Source organism: Anguilla rostrata, chromosome 2 (assembly GCF_018555375.3).
Source record: "Anguilla rostrata isolate EN2019 chromosome 2, ASM1855537v3, whole genome shotgun sequence".
NCBI lineage: Eukaryota > Metazoa > Chordata > Actinopteri > Anguilliformes > Anguillidae > Anguilla > Anguilla rostrata.
The window spans coordinates 25,286,963-25,313,165 of record NC_057934.1 but is presented as its reverse complement, the minus strand read 5'-3'; the positions used below and the strand labels follow the sequence as shown (position 1 = coordinate 25,313,165).

Genomic DNA, 26,203 nt, shown 5'->3' with positions numbered 1-26,203 from the left:
GCAAGCAGACGTGCCCAATTTGCCGTGTGCACAGCCAGCCCTCCTGTGAAGATCCTTGCCTCAGCCTTGAGTAAGAGACCTTTCCTTTCCCATAGCTGCTTTGTTTGCTATCCTGCTGTTTACATAAGGGAAGGTCTTTTTTGATAACGGAACATATTTGTACAACTGGTAAGAAATTTAAAGCTATATTTGTTGCAAACCCACCAGGAACTCCATAAACACTCCTTCTCTCTCGCACACACACACACACACATCTACACATGCACACCTACACACACACACACATACACACACTCACAAACACAGCTTTATGAATGGGGATGTTGATTTGTGGGCTGTTGAGCTTCAGGCTGTTGAAGGCAAGTGGATTTGTCATGATGACAGGTGCACCATGGGGCCTAAGCTAATTCAGACATTTTGAGCTGTTTGTGAAAGAGGGGTCCCCTGCTGAGTGCTGAAGCTATGACTTGGTCGCACACGCACGCACACACACACACTCACACACACACACACACACACACACACATGCACACAGCACACACACACACCACTGTGTTCAATCAAGGTGCCAACAATACACATTCATAAATGAATGGAGTGGAGTGGAATTCACAGGGCGCGCCCTCTCCCACTCCCAGCATCTCTCACACTTACGGTCGTCACTGGGTAACCAAACCTGGAAGGACTGGTTTCCCAGGATTTTGGGAGGGGGGCAGTATTGCTACTCCAATTTATACTTTGACCAAAGTTATTCATATTGCTGACATTCATAGAATATTGAAATTTAAAAAAAGGTTTTTTAGTTTACACTATACAATTCTTTTGTTAGAAACATTATAAAAGCTTATTAGGGTTTTTTGAAGCATGAAGGTAAGATTAGGAAAGCATAATTGGTTAAACCCCTTTCTCGCTCATATGCAGAGTTAGCACTGGACCATATAAATATGTCCAAATATGCCCATGATTTCTGTGGTCATAAAATGTGAGATGATTATTATGTACCTGGCTACACTGCGTGCACACACACACACACACACACACACACACACATATTTCTCCTTATCCTCTTTGTACTGAATGTGATATTACTTATAAGATCAAGAGATAGGCTCTGATAAACAATACTCACCTGATTCTTAACTGTTAACTGAATCTGAACTCATGAATAACCTCAAGAGGTCTATGCCAAATTAAAACTGGCCACAGACAGTACTGATCTGGCACGGGTTTCAGTGTTTTCATTTTGACTGGAGAATTTAAACACACGCCCAGATTTGTGTAAGGAACTCTGATATATTTATTTACTTTTCACATTTGAATCTGATTCATTTCCTTCACCTCTCACATTCAAAGACAGACACCTGTCAGAGTTACTGAGTCAATGTTAACTCAGTGCTTTCAGTGAGCTTGTCGGCAATATTCAAACCCAGCCCCCTCCAACTGGCTTTCATGGCTTTAATGTTTACAGAAGCCACAAGGGGTTGGGTCTAATATTCAACTTGGCAGAAAGGCTATGTGTGTGTGTATGCGTGTGTGTGTGTCAGAGAGAGAGAGAGAGAGAGAGAGAGAGAGAGAGAGAGACATGCACCTGTGGCCGAACACCTGACTCCTTTTGCAGAGTCAACACTGGCTGAACAGAGTAGTGAGAGAAAAGAAGAAAGGGAAATGAAGAACGAAGAGTAGATCAAAGGAAAAGAAGAGAGGTGAAGTAAGAAAAGAGGTAACACAGGCAGAAGTCTTGAGTGTTTTGGAGTGTTGAGCAGCGGCATGACAAAGATCAGGCAACAGACCATTGGTGATACAGTGGTCTAAATTTTTTCTGGACGGTGACAGACATACCCCTGTCTCTCTTCAGCACAGGACAGACCCTGTCAGGTTCAACATTAACCAGGTGAGAACCTTGCTACGCAACATCAGTGCAGCTTTCTCTAACTTCTCTATTCCCTTCGCTATTTCTCATCCTCTGGTTACATCTTATGTCTCGATGTGTCACAAATATTATTCACAGTCCCTACACGCTACAAGAACAATCATTCAACTAATCTTTAAACACCAGCAAACCCACAACTCTGAATTTGGAGTGAATACATGAAAAATTGATATTCTTCCAACAAAATTAATTTCTCAGATATGAGAAGCCTGAAAAGTTCCGAGTTTTGTGTTTCAGCGAGTTTGTGCCATATCTATAAACTGTGCCGTATTTGTAATCATAATGTAATTATTCCCCCATTTTCATTAGAAAAATGGTGAAATCTTGTTTCTGGGAGTAGTTCTGGGAGTTTTTACAGTGTGTAGACTACTACTGTTTTTAAGCATCAAAAGAACATGGCTCTGTTGAACTCGACATAAATAATGTCAATGATTTGCTTGTATAAAAAGTGATTTTTAACCATTATGACAAGAACATAATAGTATGATGGCTGAACACTATTTGTAAAAGAATGATTTTTCAGGCTGACTAATGTTAAATACTGTACTTTTATACTTGTTGTTGTTGTTGAAATGTGTAAAAAAAACTTGGATGACTTTTGGAAATATGGCATTTCTTCTAGTTCAAACTTCATTTGAACCTCTGAAAGCATTGTGATGGTTTTAATGGCCTTTATGCAACCTTTCTGAGTGATTGATTTCTCATTGTCCACAGAAACCTTTAATGCACCTCATGGCACATGTGATTTTCTGAAATCACAAATGACCTATTCATGAGCACATTGACAATGCATAATTTCATTTTCCTAAAATAATTACATTGTTCATATTGGTTAAGCGAACTGCATCTCAAATAGAGTATCACATGTAAGGAAGTTGCAATGACCAGGTCAACTGACTAGGTAGTTGGTGTTGACACCAATTGGTGATCTGTGCACTCTTTAGTTGGAACAGACAGGATCTTTTTTTCTGGATGGGTGTCTGTATTGTAGGGGTGGTTGTCAGGTGGCTTGGACCATGTGAGGTGTGGTGCAAAGCTGACACTGGGGACTCATGCATATTAGAGGACTGTGGCTCGCGTTACGTACTCTATAATGAGATGTGGGCCTGAACAGAGGAGTTGTTCTCGCCTCTTATATTCCATGTACGTAGATGGAAGCTGAGAGACCTGTGCTTGGTATTGAACAGATATGTTCAGAGTAGATGGTCATAAATAGGACTAATCTGAATATAACGTGCAAATGTTGAAGTGACTAGTTGATGTTGAAGTTGAAATGACATACTAGTTGAAGTGAATACCTGAATATTGGCCTTGGCTCTTTGAACCAGTGCCATGTAGAAAAAATCTTTAGACTACAGTTTCTTAATTCCATCATTTGTTTGTGAATGTATATATTTGAGGCCAGTGGTATCTGTTCCTAAACCTTGCTGGGATGCAACTGGAACAACCGGTGATTCAAGTCAAATCAACAGCTTTATTAACTCAGTATGTCCAGTGGGAGACATTTGGCTTGGGATGGGGAAAGATACAAGGAACAGGATACACTTCCTTCAAAAAAACTGGACTGAAAGCTGAACTTTTGAACTTTAAATTTTAGCCTTTTCCTAAATTAGTCAGCTAGGTTTCGCAACTTAACATCAAAGCTGAGAGGATTAAATGAGAGACTTTAAGTGTTCTGGGCTATTGCCACATAGTGACTTGCTGCAAATGTAAAACGTTACCCATTTTCTTTTACTGTGCCCTGGCACTCATGAACTTCAAAGCTGTGTGGCATTAAAGAGCTATTGGTTTATTCCTAAACCGATCACCTGTAGCTGTGCTACAAAACGTTGGTTTGGTTGCTGCATGGTGTCCTCTAGAGTAAAAGCTGATTTTGTGTCAAAGTTTTAGTCTTTTTAATATATATATTTTTTTTAATCTGTCAGTTATTATGCTTGACTGAATAATATAGATATGTTGTTTTCCTTTATACCAATGAAGAATAAAGTAGAAATTCAGTATTTGTACATGGTAAGCGCCCCTCAAATCTAGAGTTTACTGCCAGATATAGATCAATCCATTGAATTTATGGAAGCTCTCTTCTAATATGATGACAACCTACCATCATCTATCTGAAGTTCTCTGTAGAATGCAATAACAGACAGAATAATAAGTTCGTACACACAAGGAAATGTATGTCTAAGACATCTGCATAGGTCAGTAATATTTACTTTACACAACAGTTTGAGAAATTCTGAATAAGACCAGATATTTGCATTACTTGGGACCTGTCTAGCTACATAATCCACTGGTTCCTTTGCCTCAGGCATGGTATAACCAAAGGACCTTCCTTACTGGTTAGTGATTTCACTGTGTTTCACTTGGTGTTCCTTCGTTGTGACCTTTGAACCACGGCAATGTACCTGCACCACACACGCCGGAAAGCAGAGTAACTTATTAAAATCTAATGAGGCCCATTTTTTAGCCATGGGGTCTGTGCAAAGCTCAAACGGCAAACGGAATGTCAGATGTCACTGCAACACCAGCAGGGGAGAGAGGAGTGCCAACAAACAGCTGACTGGTCAGTTAGAAAGAACTTCTTTCTTTCTTCTTTAATTCGCTGTCCCATTTGTTCAATGCTGCCCCTTAACTGATGAAAGCCAGTTAAGGGGCTTTCATCAATTGCTAGCCTGGTAAGCAAAAACATGTCAGCTTTGATTTGTTGTGATCTCTTAAAGCCTAAAAAATATTAGCATAAAAAGCGTACTTTTGTCAGTTTTGACTGACATTTTTTGAAGCTTTAGCTTTTGTTCTAAGAACTTTGGTTTCTATCAGATAAGGTATATTTAAAAGAACAAATGCACAGGTTTAAAGAGAAGCATAAGCAAAAATTAATTTCAGTATGAATATATGAAGGCTTCAAGAAGTGTTTTTTCAAGATGAGAATATAAATCCCATAAAATTAGATCTTGGAGTACAATCATAACTTTCAAATTGGTTCCTTGACAGATTAGCAGAACACATCTTGATAATATTATATATATGGTTAAATCGGGGTTTTGGTTTTTACACTAAAAGCAGAGTACGTAGGGTGTGAGTGAGGGCTGGTATCATATATGCCTTACACAATCTCACTGTCCTAAAGATTTGTTCCAGGAAATATCTCTTTACAGTACAATCCCATATTATGTCACAAGACATGTCAATTTATAATTTATTAGGATGGTATCAAATTCTATACACATATTTTTTCTTCAGGATAAAATATTGACTTTAAACTTAGTTTTAATTTGAGGACCCTTTTTCTTTCAATGTATCATCACATCATTTCACATTGAATTGCATGTTTCCATAACAAATGTTGCACCAAAGCTATTGCTGTCAGAATTTAAACAACACACTTAAAAGCAAAATGAATGATCTTATTCATCTAATTTATGATAAAAAAGGAGGGTAAGATTCCAAAATGAATAAAGTATTTTTCTGTAGTCTTTGAACTCATCCAGAAGAGCAGAACAGTCAATTACACTATGCAGTTTTTCTTTCTTTTATGACCCATTTCCATAAATATTTAATGATCCACAATGTCTTGTCATGGAGAATTACCAAGTGTTCCTGATTAATAGATTCCAAGTCCTTCGAATTGCCATTTCAACATCCAGTGCTTCCCCTTTGGTGATGTCAGTATTCATATAAGAATATTGGGGCCATGGGGGTGAAAATAAGTTGAAAAATATTAGTTCTAACTAATGTTTCATTTCTCTCATTTTTCCAGAAATATCTGATTCTGTTTAAAAATGTCATCAAAAAATTCTGTTTCATACCTAATTACCCGAATTTACAAGTTACAATTTTGCCATCCAGAGGGTTCCTTAAGCCAAAGTGACTAAAAAGTTAATTTTACGGAAAACAAACACCATAAGACCTCCAACACAAAGGGAAAGTAGGGACAGTTAATTTATGTAGAAACATTAAGCTGCAGTCTGAAATAGTGAGTTTTTAGATATTTTGGGATGGGGGGTAAGAAGAACCAGGGCCACAAGGAGCAGCTAGCAGGTGGTCAGAGAGATTTGGCAGCCATCTGGCAAGAGCATGTTGAACAGAGAGGTCTGGCTGAAGTGTATGGTGTAATCATTGTATGTAGATAGGAGCAGTACCATTCACAGCTTTGAATGCCAGCAGCAGTGCTCTGGACCAGGTGTAGTGACTTGACGGCACATGCCAGGTAAACAGGCCAACAAAGCATTGCAATTGTCCAGATGGGAGATTCTACACTGCCTGGCCAAAAAAAAAGGTCGCCGTTTGGATTTTTTTGGACAGTGCCCACTGTACAAGCCTCTGGAGGCAGTGTTATGATCTGGGGTTGCTTCAATTGGTCAGGTCTAGGCTCAGCAATGTTATGCTGCAATAAAATGAAGTCAGCTGAGTACCTGGATGTACTGAATGACCAGGTTATCCCATCAATGGATTTTTTCTTCCCTGACGGCACGGGCATATTCCAGGACGACAATGCCAAGATTCATCGAGCTCAAATTGTGAAAGAGTGGTTCTGGGAACATGAGGAGTCATTTTCACACATGAATTGGCCACCACAGAGTCCTGACCGTAACCCCATTGAAAGTCTTTGGGATGTGCTGGAGAAGACTTTACGGAGTGGTTCGACTCTCCCGTCGTCAATACAAGATAATGCAATTCTGGACGGAAATAAATGTTGTGACGTTTCATAAGGCTGTCGAAACAATGCCACAACGAATGCGTGCCATAATCAAAGCTAAAGGCGGTCCAACAAAATATTAGAGTGTGCGACTTTTTTTTTTGGCCAGGCAGTGTATGTGTTTTGAGTTTCTATCTCAACTCTCCTGTAGGTAGGATGAGGGACCTGCTACCAGGAGATGCCATGCACTTAGACAGGGGAAAAGGTAAGACACAGCTGTGCTGCAGAGTAGATTTACATGTGTTCCGTGCTGGTTTGCCATGGGATAACCACAGCCTCGTATCACATTCCACCACAGACAATGGGGACTTGCCAGCATAGAATTTGAGCTAGCAGTGGTTAGGCCCTTGGACCAGCGGTTTACTGTAAATGCAGGGTGGAGCACTCCTGCTGTAAAAAAAGCAAAAAATAAAAAAATATAAAAGATTCCTCACCCTAGATAAGATTTCTGCTAAGTCAATGAATAATGCAATAAAAAGGGAGTGTCCACTGTGTGTCTGTAATTGATTTATTGTTAGGGTGTTCTTCATCTGTTACCTGCGATGCAACCCTGGACCCATGGCTACCAGAAGGCTACAATTAGATGGCATGTTGGCTAAAGACATGGGCTGCATCCAAATAGTCTTTTTTGCTCCTAACTGAGTGAAATGACCCAGAAGTATCTAAGTGGCAGCCATGATAAGAGCTGTTCGAATTCTCTAAATGCTAAGGAAAGGTGCTTCAATGCTTCCTTTCTTATCTCCTTTAGCATAGGGGACACTGGACCATCCTTTACGAAAAGAAAGGAGATAATGTCGGACCACAATTCCTTGCAGCAGAAACATTTAATGTAACGCACCACTCGGCCATTCACGAAAACAAACGATCAACATGACTGAGTTGTGTGGTGGTTCTTAAGCTATTAAGATATTAATATGCATAGGCTTATAATCAGATCATAATCAGCATATTAACCATAACACAGAAATCTGTCTTTCAAGAAAAAGGGATATGAGACGTTTTTAGCCAGATGATGTTTTTAATTCATGTTTGAAACTTAAGAATGATGATATGTACAGTAGTAGATTTGTAGGCCTTACATGTTATGCCTATCTTGCATACATTTAACAATTATTTTCGTACTAATTGGGATTCATGTCGATAAATATGAGTGGACAGGAGGGTGAGCGTGAGCAACCATTCTCAATGTGACAACCATTTCGTTTCACTTTTGTGACTGGTAGCCTATATTCCTTTTTTTATTTTAATTCCAACCTTGGTAATGAAGTAATATTTTTCACCGGGTTGTCTACGTTTATATAGCCTGCATGAAACAACATGGTAAGAACGCAGAGGGCAAAGTATCTAAGATGCGCTTTTAGTAGTCCATCTTCGGAACATTGTAGTTTCACCACGGCAGACGCACGTCAAAACATCTGCCGTCGCATAATTATGTAGCCTAGTGTAAGTGCAGTCGGATTCTCTTAGCACCGCGGTTTTCCTAAGTCCTTATGAATTCCCGTTCACATCTTTTCTTAACCTCATGACATTGATGATGACGTTTTCAATCGAGGTCAAGGAAAAGACATAGGACATAACTTTTTTGACTATTCGGACGCAGCCATGGTTTTGTGGAGGGACCTGTTGACTCATCCAAATAAGAAAATGGTTCATATATATATACAGAGCTAATATCTGTGTTTAGTCAACTACACCATAAAACTCACTGTCTCTATCAGGTCAAGAGAGATTATTGTCAGATAGTAAAGCCATTATCTAATGGAGAAACATTCACATTGACAAGGTTTCCAGGCAACTGCGGGAAACACCCCACACCCTGGTGCAGGGGGAGACGCAGAACAATGCCATGGCTTATTTTGTGTGCTCTGTACACTTCCCAGTCAGCCCTTTGAATGTGTGCATGTATGTGTGTGTGTGCGTGTGTGTGTGTGTGTGTGTGTGTGCATGTGTGTGTACGTGTGCGCGTACTTGTGTCTGTGTGTCCAAGTATCAACAATTCAAGTGTGTGCATTACTGCTTGGTATTAAAAACTGTCTTGTCTCCCTCACTTGCATTATGCAACAAGTTGCAAAGTGAGCTACAGATGGAATGAGGTGAGAGCAAGTAGTCACTACTCATCACCAAAAAGAGCCAATCCTTTTTTGGTATTCCTATCAGGTCTCATGGGCAGATGAAGAAACACTAGAACTGTTGGTTTATTCATTAGTCAAGAGCTGGAGTCAGGTGTCCCCTCCGATAATCATTGCAAGAGTCTTTAGAATAGAGATGAGCAGCTCTTTATTACAGTAATTATCAAGACACAGTCAGAATTTTACATTCAATTTGACAACAAATTTCTCCCAGAACAAGGTTTGTCACTTGGGATTATGGATGAATTCCTTTCTCACAATTATAAATTATAAATAAACTTTAGGACTTAATTTTCGACAACAGTGTATATTAATACTGTAGGTGTATTGGATCCATTGATTTTGAGTGCCAGAATTGTGAGCTGTATCATGGACCTTTGAGGCAAAGAGTACCATGTATCCCTCTGTATCAGACTACCCTACTGACCCAGTAATGGCCTGGGTTCGTAGCACTAATTGTTCACATTATCTAAAGGGTGATTGCAGTACTGATACCAGGTTTCACTCAAAGACAAGCTGTTGCTTTCACACATGCATACCCTGAGAGCACAACCTAAAACATGCAGACTTTTTAGAAGCATTGTCTATGATGGATATGATGAAACAAGCATTCTTCCTTCCGAGCATGCAACAATTCTACAGAGTTATTTTCACTCCAAATAATCGAAAATATCCTGAACATATGGTAACCTATGTTCATTTTGAACACAAAGAGATTGCATACAATTGCCAAATGTCCAATTTTGACTCCAAGAGAATTTAATAAATAAATACAACTAAATCACAGGCAGGAGAATAAGCAAATGTAAAACAAAAATCAACAATTGCAACAGCAGATGACAACATATCATACTACAGCCATACCACCATGCACCCAGCTCCTGCCAAATGGCTGAAGCTAAGCAAGTGTGGGCTTGGTTAGTACTTGGATGGAAGACCACCAGGGAATATTGAGTTGCTACTGGAAGTGGTGTTGGTGGGCCAGCAGGGGGCAATCTTCCTTCAGGGCAAATAAAACCCCAATGCCCCAGTGCAGTGACGGGGACACTGTGCTGTAGGAGATGCCGTCTTTAGGATGAGACGTTAAACCGAGGTCCTGACTCACTGTGGTCATTAAAGATCTCATAACACTTATCGCAAAGATTAGGGGGTTCCCCGGTGTCCTGGCTAAATTTCAGATCTGGCTCTCGCAAACTTGTCACCTAATCATCCCCTTATTTAATTGGCAAAAAAAAATTCTCTCCCTCTCCATATTCGCTAATGTGTGGTGAGCGTTCTGGCGCAAAATGGCTGCCGTGCATCACCCAGGTGGGTGCTACACATTGATGGTGGGTGAAGTGAGTTCCCCTTCATCACTGTAAAGCACTCTGAGCATTCAGAAAAGTGCTATATAAATGCAATGATTCATTCATTCATTCAAACACACTCAATTTTCCTCCCTCTTTTTATACAAGTAGATAAGTTGCCTCTCCTCTCATCTTAGAGCTCTCTGGGTTTAACAGTATATATCAGCTGCATAGAAACAGATTGCTATGAGCCCACTTTTGCTAATATACAACAAACACATACCAGGAAATGTGAGCCTCAGACAGCCATTTTGAATATCACAAAAGAGGCCGAATATGATTTCCTTTCACTGATGTACCTTTGTCCCGCATTTTATCATCTATTATCAAGCAGTCCATTTCTCAGCCATTTGAAACCTCTCTGTGACTGTCTGTGTGCACAAGCCCACAGTGTATTTATTCTCTGACCACTCCTCTGATTCCATCTGCAGTAATCCCCCCGCACATAATAGTGGCTCATAGCACTGGCACTGCTTGTTCCATGCCATATGGGCCCTATTGAATTCCAATGAAAAATTCAGCATGGCCAGAGATGGGTGTAACATGCACTCTATGTTCTCTCTGAGATATAGAATGAGCATAGCCCAAGTGACACTTTTCATTGCATTGTAGTTTGACCAATATGTTGCAGACTTCATGACTTACACTTTTGGCTGTATGATGCACACAAATCTAAGAATGGATATGCCTATGTATATAAAAGTATTCCCAATATATATTCCCAATTATAAATATCTACAAATAGCCCAAAATTATTGATGGCTCAGAAGTGTTGGACAGTGACACATTTTTGTAGTGTTGGTACTGTACTGTGCTCCAGTACCTTGCATTTGAAGTAAAACAATGACTATGGGTTTAAAGTTTAGACTGTCAGCTTTAATTTGAGGGGTGGGTGATCCATGTAAAAATTACAGGCCTTTTTATACCGTGCATCCCCATCTTATGGGAGCTAAATTAATTAGACAACTGGCTGCTCAGCTGTTTCATGACCAGCTATGTGTTTTTGCATCATTATGCACAGGAAAGGCCTAGCTAGAGTTGAGCAGTTGAGTTCTAGCAGTGGATTTTGCATTTGGAGTCTATTGATGTTGTCTCTTGAGGACCGAGTACGTGCCAATGCCAGTAAAGCAGGTCACCATGACGGTGTGTCAAAATCAACTGTTTGATACATTGTTAGAAATCAAGAATAGACTGGTGAGCTCAGCAATAGTTTTTCAACAGGCTAATGGACAGATGAGACAAGTATTAACCTGTACCAAAGAGCTGGAAGGATGAAGAATGTGAAGAAATATGGAGAAATAAAGGAACTGTTCATTATCCAAAGCACTCCCCTCACCTGTTAAAAATGATAGAGACATGTATGACTGCCACCGGAACTGGCTCACTTGTTATCATCAATGATGTGAATGCTGACGGCAGCAGCAGGATGAATTCAGAAAAATATATATTTCATTTCCTTATAAGGCAGAAGACAAAATGCCCCAAAAACAAACAGGAACTGAAAATGGCTGCAGTATCGGCTTGGTAGAGCATAACCAGAGAACACACCCTGTGACTGGTGGTGTCTATGGGTGACACAGATCAAAGGATTTGCAATTAAGTACTAAATATGATGACTTTATTTCAGATTAAGTTAATTTGTCCCATTACTTTTGCTCCCTTAAAATGGGGGGACTATGTATGAAAAAGGGCTGTAATTCCTATATGGATCACCTGATATTGATGTGCGTACCCTCAAGTAAAGCTGACAACCTGCTATTTAATGTTGTATTTATTTTTTCATTTCAAATCCAATGTGTTGGAGTACCGAGCCAAAACAACAAACACTTGTGCAGGTTTCACAGTGCAGTGGGTCAACTAAAAAGCCATGCTTTCTTGTTGGAACCACATCACTCATGTTTTTCTGTGTTCATAGCAGGTCCAGCCCCCTTGTGACTTTCAGTCCAGCTATGGCTGACCCCTCCCCTGGCTGGTGGAAGCTGACCTTCCTGCGCAAAAAGAAATCTGAGTCTAAGGTGCTCTACGAGATTCCACCAGAGCTGGGAAGCAACACTGGAAACAACACTGGAAACAAGGACTCCAGTGTCCCCCCAAATGGCAACCCTGAGGACAGCCAGTTCAACGCACGGCTAGAGAAGATTGTGGATAAAACGGCAACCAAGGGCCGCCATGTGAAAGTTTCACATTCGGGCCGCTTTAAGGAGAAAAAGAAGATCCGTGCCACCCTGGCTGAAAACCCCAACCTCTTCCCAGAGCATACTCTGAGCAATGAGAACCACAGGGCTGAAAAATAGTGCACACACACACACACACATAGGCAGTCATCCTCTCTTTCACCTCTCCCCGTCACTTTCTCTCCAGGACAGACCCACCCATACACACAGACAAATATAAAAACTGAAGAACATGCTAAATATAAATACACATATCAGTACCTATTCACACCTATTTCTATTGATATGTCTGTTCATTAATTTATATACCTACATACATGTGTATATATTGCATATATGTAGGTACACACAGACATACACAAACACATATGAACGCACATTCATGGAAGAGTAAAGAAGACAAATAACTCCTTACCAAACTAGGTAATGTTATGCAAATGGGGAAATCCCATTCAACTACACCTGCCCACATGTTCACATGCACACTACACCTGATAAATCATGGATATTAAGTTGTCCTCTGTCAACTGTGTGACAACACCCCGGGCTCTAAACATTGCTCCAGCGCCAAACTCTTGTGCAAGCATGGGCTGGAGATATTTATATGTGATGTACTGCACATTTGCACAGAAGAGCAAGAGACTTCCAGTGTGGCATGTGCTCAGTGGTGGTCTTTCTGTCTCTCCTCCACTGGAACTCTGAATTCTGAATGGACATCTGACCCTCCATTTCACAAACGAGTCCATGAAACAGGAACGGGGCAAATGCGCAGGTTAATAATTGATACCGTTAGTCATTGGATGCATGCGAGAGAGAATTTGAAACCTAATTTGTTTTTTCCATGGTGCGGATTAAAACAAACTTTAAAATGACAATCATTTTCTTTATAGTATCAATGGTGTTTTTCGTTTATTTTTTATTACTATTATTTTTTTTGCTTTCGTAGAAAGTGAGATAATTATATGACGATTTCAAGCTGCAACATGATTCCGTTTATGCTCTGTCCACCTGTTGCCATGACTACTGACTAGATATGTGGCAAGTGCCCTAAGTGCACAGTGAGTGAAACTGTATATTGAATGATGCAAAAACAGGGAACCAAACAACAGTAAAACAAAACAGCAGTAACAAGAGCTGAGATCAACAAACACACATGAAGGTAATGCCATTGTTCTCTGAGCATCAATGAATTAATGAATTAACATGAATTAAAAAAAAAAAAACATCTACTGTATTACCTTCTGTTTCACATCAAACCATCTTCCTATGTAGAGTTGTGCAGAGCAGACAGTGTATGCAACAATTTATGTATCTTCAGATTTATACTTCTGTACTAGATTAAGAATTAGAAAGAAGTGGATTACTGCTGGTACCGACGGGGTTCATTATTAATCTGAAGTTTTTTAATTGATCAATTTTATACCACATGAGAAATGGCATTTGGATTGCAGGCAAATTTCAACATAAACTCCAACATGTCTATGCACCCTCTTAATCTTGCACTACAGCCAAGGAGATCAGGTATAATTAAAGCTAGATTAACTGTAGATTAATTTTGCATGTATCTTGCAGGCTCTGAAAATTTATGGATTCCATTTATGTATTTAAAACACATTAAATGTCTCACTGTAAATATTCAGATATTCTTTAGGTGATGTGTATTTTTGGTTATTTCTGTTTGGGATTGTATGTTTTTGTTTTTTAGGTATGGTATGCCCTTTGCAATGTCTTTATTGTCTAGCAAGGTAATTGTTCAGAGATTGGCTTTGCTTAAAATATAAAATACAAATTCAACCAATTTAGTTGATTCAACTTTGTAGGCAATGCTAGCTCAATAACTAATGTTCTTGTCAGCAAGTCAAAATACTCTGCTCTCAGTGGTATTTGTTGATGTTGTTACCCATTGCAATTTTTAAAAATTGTATATTCAGAATGATTTTGTAAAACAAAAACAAACAAAAAAACTATTTTATGTGTTTTATAAATAAATACAGGATTTTATTGAAATTTTGATGCTTTGCTAAGTTTTTCTTTTTCATGGAATGCCATGGTACTGGAATTGAATGGCACCTTACAGAGATAACAGTCTCATTTGAGAGATTCAATGCAGGCTTGATATTAAATAAATCCGATATACAATATATTCAAGAATTACCGGAGTGATTTTGATCTGATTGTGATATATTCTCTCATTCCCCCACTGTTAAGCAAACCTGTACTTGTACCTGTTCAGATTACAAAACAACACTGTGCCTTACAACACATTTCAACAGTATACTGTACTATAGCCACAGTAAACATGAGGGTGCCCAGCTGCCCAACTCTATGTTCACAGATAGCAATGACAAAAGAACCTTGCATTTCACCTCAATGCAGGGATGGGCAGCTCCAGTATCGAGGAGGCAAAGTCCTGAAGGTAGCCTAGCATTATGACTTACACCTGGAACTTCCAAATAATAAGCTCCCTTTTAGTCAACAATGTCCAGAGGCAGAGCAAACAGACCTGTAGCCCTGACAGAGAACCTTCTCGAGGGCTTTGTATTGGCTGCCCTGTTGCTGGTTGAAAAGTGTCTATAAAATACCCAGGACCCAGAGCAAACCACCGATTTTTGTCTGGTTCATCTGGAAGTGTACAGTTTGGTAAAATAATGTCAGCAAGGTTTCATTTTACAGATCAGAGAGGACTTGTGTGCCAGACTCTCTGATGACGATAGGTTTGCATGATGCTGCCACCTACTGGCATAAAAAAGCACAGCTCGAGTAATAAATTAAATTTTATTCATGTACCATCTAAACATTTTCTTAAAATACATATCTTTTAGAAACACTTTAGGTGTACACACATCAGAGGAAACTACACTCTGTTCAAAGACATAACATCCATGTTCTCATCAAAAATCCTATTCAAGTCATTGTTTTTGCAAATGTCCACATTCTCTCAAAACAATTATTGTGCGACATACTGTACAGTAGATGTCCCGACTCCCACCACATTTTAACACTACATATTTTATGAACAGCCTAAACTTTAGCAGTTTTAATTGAAAGGATATAGTCACTCATGGCAGTTTTGGAGACTACTGTGATAAATCCACAAATACTGAACACATGAAATGAAACTGAACTGGTCAGACAAGTTTTTACTGCATGGTCTGAAATACAGGACTGTTTAGAAATGGTCCTTTTGGCTACCAGAGCAACTAACAGTTAAAACAGCACTTTCGGAGGTTCTTGCTAAAACAGGACTGAACAAAGGCTCTTCCTAATGGAATTCTGAGTGTGAAACATTGTATGTAACACATTTAAGACTTTGAAGCTTAGCTGACACCATAACAATGACACAGGTGGTTGGTTAATTCTCAGACTAAACAAGTCAACAAGCAGACACAACGACAACCCAGGACAAACTAAGACTAAACTAAGACATCAGGCTGCTTTCATACACCACAAGGACATCTGAAATCTAGATAAATGTCATTTTTACATGAATTCTTCATGCCTTAGATTCACAGGTGGGTGTGCAGACATTGTTAGGAACTCTTTTTGAAGCTAGCACGGATGGACAATAAAACAGTTACATCTGTATATAAGCCAGTATGGCTGATATGATGACCATGCACGTTCCGTCAGCATGAGCCACTGATGTCATAAATTAAGAGAAAATGCCATGCTCAAAAAGTACCCTAAACAATCATGTTTTATTTTTAATGTATCATTTTCACGAGTCAAACGTAAAAGCAAAGGATATATAGACTTGGTAGCTCTCTGGGCTCATGCTCTCTAGCAAGTTTAAATATTTTGTTAAAAATATAAAATTTGCTACATTTTCACTCATGATTTCACATCTGTGCTCTTCTATTTCTTCCATGAATTTGAAAAGCTAGTTGCATTTTGCATTTGTGCTAGAATGTAAAACAGGGAGGTACTACCATTGGCCAATATGACAGGTCAAATGTAGGATATTGATATTGGCACCAATATTTCTATTTTGTACACACAAGCTTTTAAGCTTGTATCATGAAAGGAGTAGTGCTTTAACTTGAACAAGGCATTTAACAACATTTTCACTTTCAGTGAATATCCATAATTACGAATGACTAAAATGGTAAACCATACAAGTTATCCTGGAGAGAGAAATAAAAGATATAGTATTGAAGGCTTTTCTGATGGCGTGTAGCAGATATGAAATGAAATGCATCAACAATACAATAATACACTGTTGAATTGGCAGAAACCCTTACCCAGGATAACAAAGTCTAAAAATGCATATAATAGTTTATGCACATTTACAATTATTACAAATAAAATCGATAGAATGAATGAACTTTAAAATTCATATTGCAAAACAAGGAAATGCAGAGTATCTTCAAGTTAGGGAAACAGTCTGTTGGGAGCTATAAAATAAAGGTTGTGAGAAAGTAAGCTTGAAGCACAATATCAAGGGAAAATGTAAAAGAGAAATTTACTGATAAGGGATCATGATCAAATGCCTGACACACATTCAAAAAAAGCACAAGATTGCTGTCAATCAAGATGGCAGCTCCTGAGTCCATGTCACGTGCATAAACAGCATGTGCATAATAAAATAGTGGGAATTATAAAGTGCATGTATGAAGATGGGATTTTCAACGTGTTTGTATGATTGCCGGTGCACTGAAAATGGTATTCTTTAATGCTATCCTTAATGGAGATATGAGCAGACAATGATTAAAAACTCAATGGTTAAAAATTAATTTCACTGAAACATTTTCCTTCAGTTCAGGGGCACTCAGGGTTTTCCAGGACATGTAATGTTCTCAGAAAAGAAATTCAAGTTACCTCTGAAACAATTACAGAGGTTAATTGTTTTAAAGACCAATCCTTAGTACCCCTGAAATGATGAAAAGGCTTGAAGTATAAAAAGACTTCCCCATCACAAAAAATCAACACATTTGTATGCAGCATGACTGAGAGTGATAAGTGGACAGCTTTCCAGCCCTGGCCCAGCTGCTCCTCTGGCTGTTTGCGATCCTGCCAGCTGTCTGTCTGTGCTCCTGCGCTCAGGGGGACTGCCGGTAGTACACCCAGCCCCCCTCCCCTTGGTGCTGCATCTCACCCGGGCCCACCTCCCCGTCCTTCGGCTTCACAAACACGATGCGGTCGTGTAGCCTGTTGGTTTGGCCCTGCCAAAACTCAATCATCTGAGGCTTGACAATGTAGCCACCCCTGAGGGGAGGAAAACAATGGAAGGGGGTACTGAGCTAAACACAGAACACAGGGGCACAGGGCCCTGTCAGCACAACTGGTTAAGGTCCAAAAACCATCGTTAATGGTTTTGATAGGATGACTCACCAGTAGTCTGGCATGGGGACTTCTTCATCCTTGTACTTTTCCTCCAGCTCTCTATTCTTCTGCCTCAGGTACTGAGGAAACATGCATCAGTAATTAAGTCCCACTTTCTCAGTCCCAGAAAGTCAGTCAGTCAAGGTAACGAGGGAAGATTTTTAACAGTCTAATCTGCAAACCACTCCAACAAGGAGGATGAAGTAAATAAGGCTTTGTCCTACATTGAGTTCAAATATACAAGCAGATATGAATAAACACAGAGGCCAGGATCTCACCTCTCTGTTTGGGACAACGGTGCTCTGCCGGCTAACGACTGCACCAATCTGGCTGCTCTTGGGCCGGGAGTGGAAGTAATCACAAGAGCTCTGGTAGGGGATTCGTTCCACTGGACCCTCAATTCGGACCTATGTCGAAAAGCACAGTGGCATCAGTAAACCAGCATCAATCAAGTGGCAAACAGGCCATATTACATCTTTATGCTTCATTGATATTCCCTAATTAGAATTTCATTCTGCTCTAGAAATCACATTTGGTACACTAGGGCCAAATTTATCATAACTGTTATTGTAAAAATTTTTGTAATAGGCCTGGATTAAAACTGCTGCAAAGGCATACACTACCAGTCCATACACCCCCATTTTTCCAGTTTTATTGAAATTTAAGCAGCAATGACCTGAAATGGTACAAAGGTAAGCGGTAAACTGCCAGAGGTTAAAAAAAAAAAAGTTTAGGTTACCAAAAACTGAAGAATAACGTAAATTTCAGAGTTATAAAAAAGGCCTTTTTCAGGGAACAATAATGGGTAAACAACTTACAGCTTTTCTGCAGCAATGGAAGTGAATTAAGCCTTGAAAGTTGATGCAAACAATTCCTACAGGTGTCCCAACTTTTGTTGATTACTTACAAACCCTCTGTATAAAATCAGTGTTGGAACGGTCTGTGTTACTACACCCTCAGAAGCATTATTTGGACAATATTGCATTGCAGGAAGAAGTATATTGCTATCATAATGGGGAGAAAAAGGCAATTAACGAAGGAAGAAAGACAGACCATTATAACCCTTAAAAGTGTAGGTCTTTCCTTTAGAGAAATTGCAAAGAAAGCCAACGTGTCAGTGAGTACAGTTGCCTACACCATCAAAAGGTACTTGGAAACTGGAGGAAGCTCTGACAGGAAGAGGTCCGGCAGACCCAAAGCCACATCAGAATCAGAAGACAAGTTTCTGAGAGTCAACAGCTTGTGATAGGTGGCTCACAGGACAACAGCTTCAAGCACAGCTTAACAGTGGTCGAAGTAAGCAAGTCTCAGTTTCAATTGTAAAGAGAAGACTTTGAGCTGCAGGTTTGACAGGTCGAGTGGAAGTACAAAAGCCATTGTTAAAATGGCAAAATAAGAAAAAGAGGCTTGTCTGGGCCATGAAGCACCGGCAGTGGACTACTGAAGACTGGAAAAAGGTATTATGGACCTATGAATCAAAATTTGAAATCTTCGTTTCATCACGCAGGGCTTTTGTACACTGTCGAGTAGGTGAAAGGATGGTTCCTCAGTGTGCGACACCAACTGTCAAACATGGAGGAGGAAGCATGATGGTCTTTTGCTGGTGACTGGCATCCTGAACCAAAAGGGCTACCACAGCATTTTGCAGTGCCAAGAAATACCCTCTGGTATACGCCTAGTTGGTCGCTGGTTCATCCTACAGCAAGATAATGACCCAAAACATAACTCCAGGCTATGTCAGAACTACCTTAAAAGAAAAGAACAAGACGGTAGACTTCAAATCATGGAATGGCCAGCACAGTCTCCAGACTTAAACCCCATCGAGCTGGTTTGGGATGAACTGGACAGAAGGGTGAAAGCAAAGCAACCTACAAGTGCAATACATTTGTGGGAGCTTCTGCAACAGTGCTGGGAAGAACTTTCCGAACAATATTTGATTTCCATTGTAAAAAGAATGCCACAAGTGTGTTCAAGCTGTTATATCTCTAAAAGGTGGCTACTTTGATGAGTTGAAAATTTATATTAAATTGTGTTAAACAGTACGGTTCCATGATTTCTTTTTTTTAATCTCCAATTGTTTATTTGTTCTATGCTTTAATTTCAGAGTACATTGAGACAACTGCGTAAATTTCAATAAAAACTGGAAAAATTAAGGTGTTCTAAAACTTTTGACCGGTAGTGTATCTATGATACACTGGCAATCTTTATCTTTACGCACTTTTGCCGAACTTGCACACCTTTACCTGCATTTGTTATCCTAAAATGTGTTTGGGACATTGCTGGGCGTGGCACTCTTTTCTGTGTGGGGAGGGGTGGATGTGGCGACTCAGCCTGTTGTTTGGGATCAGATTTCAGTGGAGGGTTTGTTACTAGCTAGCTAGGGGAAAAGCCCAGACACAGCAAAGACAAGCCGACAGGGCTCATCCAAGAATTAGTTCATTTTTTCCCCTTGGTGGCATCCGCTGAAGTTCACCATGGGAATGAAAAGTGATGTGGAGTGATGTTGGACCTGTAAGTAACGTTACATGCAGTGTGAAGATAGCAACAGTAAGGACTTTCGCAAGGGTCTGAAATTTTCATAATAAAAAGTCCCAACGATAAAATCAATGTTACGTTCAACATAATGGAATTAATTAAGCTATAACTTAGATGTAATGAAATTAATCAAGCAATAATCAAATCTGCCTTCTTACTGTCACTCGTGGCTGCCCATTACACGGTACTAATGTTACCTCTAGCTATCCAGCTACCTACGTTAGGTTACGTGCGGTATTTGGGGTGAGAGGGTGGGGTAGAAGACAGAGGAGTAGGTGAAGGGCGGTATAAAAAATCAAGAAATTGTGACGTGTAATTGTGATTGTAAGGTGGATATGTGCAGAAAAATACATAGATTGTGTGCACATCACATCATTGCTGAACTTTGAAACACGGTTTTATAATTTATTGTGATGTTGCTGTGCCCCATATATATAGCCACATGTACTATTTTCATGTCTTAGTGATACATAGCCTTTCTATTGAGCCAAACACAACTTCCAGTTTCTAATGGACAATAAAACTTTATAAAGTGGAACCACACAATAAAACAATAAGGGGATAGAAATGGCCGAACAAGTAACAAATGTCTCAACATGTAAATGCTTATTCAGTAAACAACTGAAATAATAACCTAATGAAGGGCTGAATAACTTGTGATAACTGTACTCTAGTTAATAAAACAATGAATTAATTCATACTTGAATTACTAAATTCAAGGATCCTTTTAATAAATACTCACATCTCTCATTGACTATCTAGCTGGTTCATCCTGCTGTGGAATGAGTGGCATCTACTTAGGACAAAAATGATTGATGTTGCACGCTAGATGTGGTATGATCTTGGATTAAAAAAAGGAAATCCGATCCAGTTAAAAATTTTTGAAAAACCGGGCACGGGTGATTAAACATTTTGATTTGTGACAACAGATATACTACAGTTGTGTTAAATAAGTGGTATAAGTGGTGGATTGTATTGCAACATACATTTACTTCAATTTCAACTTCAATTACTTCAGTCCTTGTATCTTGTTCAATTAAAATGAATGTAATCAAATCACATGGGGTTTAGATTAATTCCTCCATTTTATGAAAATTAGTAATAGTAGCTCCAATATTTCTACGTCACTAAAACTATTTAAAACGGCGTAATGGTGAACCTGCATATATTTATGTATATTCTCAAATAAGCATGAAACATTTGGACAATTATTCTACATATTCTGGCTTGTTTCATTTGAATTCTGACTTATAAAAATAAACAAAAAAGTGAACTAACACCTATTAATCTAACAGATTTTTATTTTTTTGTTTTAGAATGGGATCTTTTGGTAACGAGTGGAAGGAAGTTCCTACCTTGGGATTGCATCCTAAAACTGCACCGTCTACCATGTTCAACACATTCTCATTACAATGTCACCAACTAGCCATCTTTATGTGCGCTAAGGCGTCATTTCACCAAATTGTTGTACGTCATTGTACAGTTCACTTTGTTGTACGTCGCTCTGGATAAGAGCGTCTGCCAAATGCCTATAATGTAATGTAATGTAAATTGCTAGCATGTAATTTGCATATCTTTGTATAGTGGACCATAATACTTTCCACATATTTGTTATGTCACAAATTTTGCTGGTACGTGCACATTTCCAAATCAGATTTCTGGGAATTATGGAGAAGCTCTCCGTTCACAGTGGAAGAACATGAAAAATGCACTCTGGTGACAAGTTCTGCAGAAAAATCTGTATAGTGAAAGTCATGCTTCCAAGAAAAGCTAACCATTAAAAAACATTCTTGAGTAAAGGGGGTCTTTAACATAGGCTTTAATGTAGGCTAAGAGATAATATATGTACTGTATATGTTCATGTACACATAATTCCCCACAGCCCCCATGGTGATGATATCAGGCATCATCAATCTTCTGACAATCCGAAGATGTGAAGTGGAACTGTAAATACTATCCAACCCTATCTGCCATACTTTCATGAACACAAAAGTGCTTACCTGTTTGTTCAGTGGCTCCCAGTAAAAGACAAGACAAGCGAAAGGATTGCTCTCCTGCAAGATCAGATCCAGATAGGCCACTCAAGAACTATGTACCATAATGTAAGCACATAAAGACCATATTGAACATTTGAACTTACGATAGGCTGTACCAACAGGACTTAAATCAAGTTACACCAAGTGCTTTTGCCATCTTGGCACCTGAATGTTTTTAAACCTATAATATAATATATTATATTATAATTGCAATATAATTCTTTACTCCATATAACAGAAACAAGGAAATAAAGGAATCTAGACTGAACATTCTGCTTTGTAGTTTTTTTGAAGACTAAGCAATAACTAAGCTACATGTCCATGAGAGACATATATAAGACTCAGCTACTAAGCAATACACCAGAAATTAACTGAGATAACAGCCAATTAGAGGCTCCATCCCGCTCATGGCAGCGGGGCTCTGGGGCATTGGGGACTCACCAGTTCTTTACCCTTTCGGCTCTCATAGTTAGTGAAGAAGCGGAAGCCTTCGTCACTGAACCCCTTCAGCAGCACCATACGAGCAGATGGAAGACCTTCCCTGTGCAGGTAAACAAATACACAAGAGAGGGTGGGACACAGAGAGAAAGAGAACAATATTTACAGTATAATTACAATGCAATCAGTCCACTCAGATGGCAGATATGCCACCAACCACCTTACAGGTTACTGAGGCATACCTCATGCGTATAGAGCAACAAAACTTGCACTTCGCCTGGATTCCTACAGCAATAACCACAATAAGCATGGACTTGCAGTCCTTTCTGAAGTAAATTCCATACATTCTGACCCCATATAAACAAGCACAATTTGGATATGACTTTTAATGGCCAAACAACAATTATCAGTGATAACCCATTACTGAGGTGAGCAAATGTGTTCGACAAATGCTCTTTTTTCTCCTGTGCTCAGGGCTGGTTCTAGGTATAGGCACCATTGGGCTGAGGGGGCGCCAAACCGGTCAGTAATCGCCATCTCCGCCAACCCCCCACCCAGTCCGCAATGTTGTCTAGGGCAACAGAAAGGCTAATGCCATGCCTGCCTGTGCTTGACAGCATGTAGGAACAGCATTGTGCCAACACCTTACGACACAATAAACTCATTTTCTCCTGGTCTTCTAATTATTTTCACGCAAATTACATAATTTCATATCCTCCAGCACCACCTATTCATTTTACCATTGGCCTTTCATGTCTAGAAAGCATAACTGTATCTTTTTGAGACAATAAAAAAATATTTTCATCATAGCAAGACACACAGGGAGAATTTCACAGATCAACATAAGGGGGCACAGCCAGTCTAATGCTTAACATCTTACATGCGTTTACAAGCCATACTGATGCAAAATCTAAACCTATATCCAATTCTCTTCATAATGCCACACTACATTATCTATTTCCCTCTTGCGCCTACTATGGCATTTAACTTTATGTTGTAAGATTATATATTGACTACTCCTGTTGGTAGTGACCCTGATGAGCCACATCAATGTTGACTGCCTAGGCCTGGAGGTCTGCACTTACTTAAATTACTCAGGATTGGATCATCTGCTAAATTCCTAAATATTATGCCAATGTATGCATCATGCTACCTAACCTATATTGTAAGCCAACTCTGATATTAACCCCCTATTTATATATTTGAAATCTTCACAAGACATTGTATTTGAAAGACTGAAAATTCTTATAATTATAACCTATTAGGAAAACAAGGTATAATTTCACTTTGGAGAGATTACTCCTCTCAGACTCTTATAGGCTATATGGATGAATAAACCTGGCCAAGCCATTACATGACTTTATATGATGTGCACCTGTGTACATGTGACAGGGAAGCTGTGTAAATCTCTGGTTTCCATTGCTAATCTATATTGAGGACTGGCACCAACATATAACCTTTCTCTCTTCAACATCCTACACATTCCCAACACAATTGCTTTAGTATGGATAGTACTCTTACCCAGCACACACAGGGTCATGTATAATGTATATATGCCTTAATGACTACCATAGTTACAATATGAGATCTCAGTGGCTTTAATAGGGAGTTGGTTGTTGGGATTGCAGTTGGCAGGGGCTACAGTAACCAAGACACCTCAACTTGATAATGTCCTGTCGGGTCCAGTGTCTAAGGTCATATAAGCCTGGAATTTCAAGGGAAACACAGCAAAAGGTTGTGTCCATTCTTTTCTCACTAACTGTATAACAGCAATACTATAACAGAATTTTTCAAACCAAAAAAGTTTATACATGATCCACAACTGTGATCTTTGGACTGGATTAAAAACAGAAAGGGAAGGCAGAATTTGTTTACTGAGACTTAATGTTATATTGCATGAGTATCTTGTGCACATTTGAATGGTGTACACACATACAGCTCACAGGCACCAACACTGATTCGCCATCATGATTACTGTTAGTCAAGAGATTTTGAATGAGGGCTGGACAAACAGACCTGAAATTGACTGTTGAAGGCAGAAATTATGCAATGCCACTTGGATGCCTAGGTTTGGTTAATACAGATTTTCATTTATTATTTTGACACAGCAGGCCATCGGTGTACAACCACCCACACAGTATCACAGAGAAAGAGGATAAAGAAGTCATACTTACTTTGTACATGTGGCGATACACATAGCATTGGCCTCTCCTACATCAGGACACTTTGTTGCTTCATCAAACCAATTACCAAACTGCTTGATGGGATCCAGAGACACCAGCTGGTCTTCCTCGAAACACTGTGACAAACAGGGACAACCTGGCCAATCTCTTTAAGCCTCCTGGGCCTCAGCACAGCACAGATGTGATATATCTTACATCACATAACTGTGCAATTTGTCATCACCACACAAAGTAGTGACCACTGCTACATGTCCTTAGGTAGCCTATAAATGATGCCCCTTTTAACCTTCATGTAACCAGAAGATCCACAGGAATCCAGGTCAAGATGGCAGCCAAAAAACAGGACAAACAAATTGACCATGACAAATACAACATGTAGCAGTAAAATAACTCAAAGTCAGTTAATACAACCCCCAGATTCTATTCAACATGCCATCTTTTAATAAGTTACCTGGAGAAGCCAATTGGTACAATTTACATCTAGATTGTGTGCTGAAAATGTATCGTTGTTTCTTCCACATCGTAGTCCATCAAACAGTCTGCTTTGATGACCCATCACAAAATCATAGCTCGAAAATTGTTTCTAAGATTGTAATTGCAATTCTGTTATCGAAACCATCTCAATGGGGAACGTTTTTGGAACACTGACCTATTGAAAACAGAACAATGATCACTGAAAATGAAAACTGACAGGGTACCCTTAGCTTGACAAGCTTGTTTGAAGTGAGGCTTATGCAGCTCGCATGTTTTTGTAATTGAACCATTGCCCACATCCATTGTCCATAGTTATACATAGGCTATATTTGGTCACTTGCTTTACAGCTACTGACATTTACGTCGATGTGTGTTATATACAATAACGTATCAGCGATCGATTGCGATCTTATTTTCCAGCAAACATTCGCCAAAAAGGTCAATGCACTTCCCGGCTCAAGTGTAACCTCAGCAACATTTGCAATCGCGCAGTTATATTAACAAACTCGTCTTTACAATATAATTCTTTGTACGGTGTATAGTGCATACTGTAGCTGTGTGACGTTTGCTAAGATTGAAAAATACTCAAACTCAAATCTAACCTCTTCGTCTCCCTTGTATTTCTTTCGCATGTCACTCAGATCCATAGCTGTGGCGTCAGTAGGTTTTATGGCGAAAAACGAGAGGCCGGACCGGCCAGCTGGCAGTGCAACAGAATTCGGCTGGATCAATATTCTAAAAAAGTTGCGTAAATGCAATTTTGTACTGTGCCAATTTGCGAAGCACTTACGAATCATGCTTCTGCATGAACTGAAAGTGAGGTACGTATATCTTGAAGCATCAATTCAGTACACACGTTGCGCACATACACAGATCTTACATAACCAGATTGACGAATACTTTATAACAACTACTAGAGACACGTATCCACATGAGGTGGATA

At 39.4% G+C, this 26,203-nt stretch overlaps 2 protein-coding genes across 6 annotated transcripts; one reads left to right on the top strand and one right to left on the bottom strand.

The window, feature by feature from the left end:
• Nucleotides 1–1,548: 1,548 nt before the first annotated feature.
• On the top strand, nucleotides 1,549–13,474 carry prr15lb (proline rich 15 like b). Of its 3 annotated transcripts, none has more exons than XM_064321387.1 (2): nucleotides 1,549–1,891; nucleotides 12,017–13,474. In XM_064321387.1, the coding sequence occupies exon 2, from the start codon at nucleotides 12,048–12,050 to the stop codon at nucleotides 12,390–12,392; it is 345 nt and encodes a 114-aa protein (XP_064177457.1). In that variant the 5' UTR covers nucleotides 1,549–1,891; nucleotides 12,017–12,047; the 3' UTR covers nucleotides 12,393–13,474. The 3 variants fall into 3 exon arrangements, with proteins under 3 accessions (XP_064177457.1, XP_064177456.1, XP_064177455.1); XM_064321386.1 differs by having other exon boundaries at nucleotides 12,014–13,474; XM_064321385.1 differs by lacking the exon at nucleotides 1,549–1,891 and adding an exon at nucleotides 4,423–4,490 and having other exon boundaries at nucleotides 12,014–13,474.
• A 1,554-nt stretch (nucleotides 13,475–15,028) lies between these two features.
• On the bottom strand, nucleotides 15,029–26,201 carry pnpo (pyridoxamine 5'-phosphate oxidase). 3 transcript variants are annotated; one of them, XM_064321380.1, is made up of 7 exons: nucleotides 25,863–26,195; nucleotides 24,778–24,902; nucleotides 22,607–22,706; nucleotides 22,130–22,183; nucleotides 17,873–18,001; nucleotides 17,604–17,674; nucleotides 15,029–17,477 (listed from the first exon to the last, which is right to left on the bottom strand). In XM_064321380.1, exons 1-7 carry the CDS (start codon nucleotides 26,055–26,057, stop codon nucleotides 17,312–17,314), a joined length of 840 nt encoding a protein of 279 aa, XP_064177450.1. In that variant the 5' UTR covers nucleotides 26,058–26,195; the 3' UTR covers nucleotides 15,029–17,311. The 3 variants fall into 3 exon arrangements, with proteins under 3 accessions (XP_064177450.1, XP_064177452.1, XP_064177451.1); XM_064321382.1 differs by lacking the exon at nucleotides 25,863–26,195 and adding an exon at nucleotides 25,238–25,851; XM_064321381.1 differs by lacking the exon at nucleotides 22,130–22,183 and having other exon boundaries at nucleotides 25,863–26,201.
• Nucleotides 26,202–26,203: the final 2 nt, after the last annotated feature.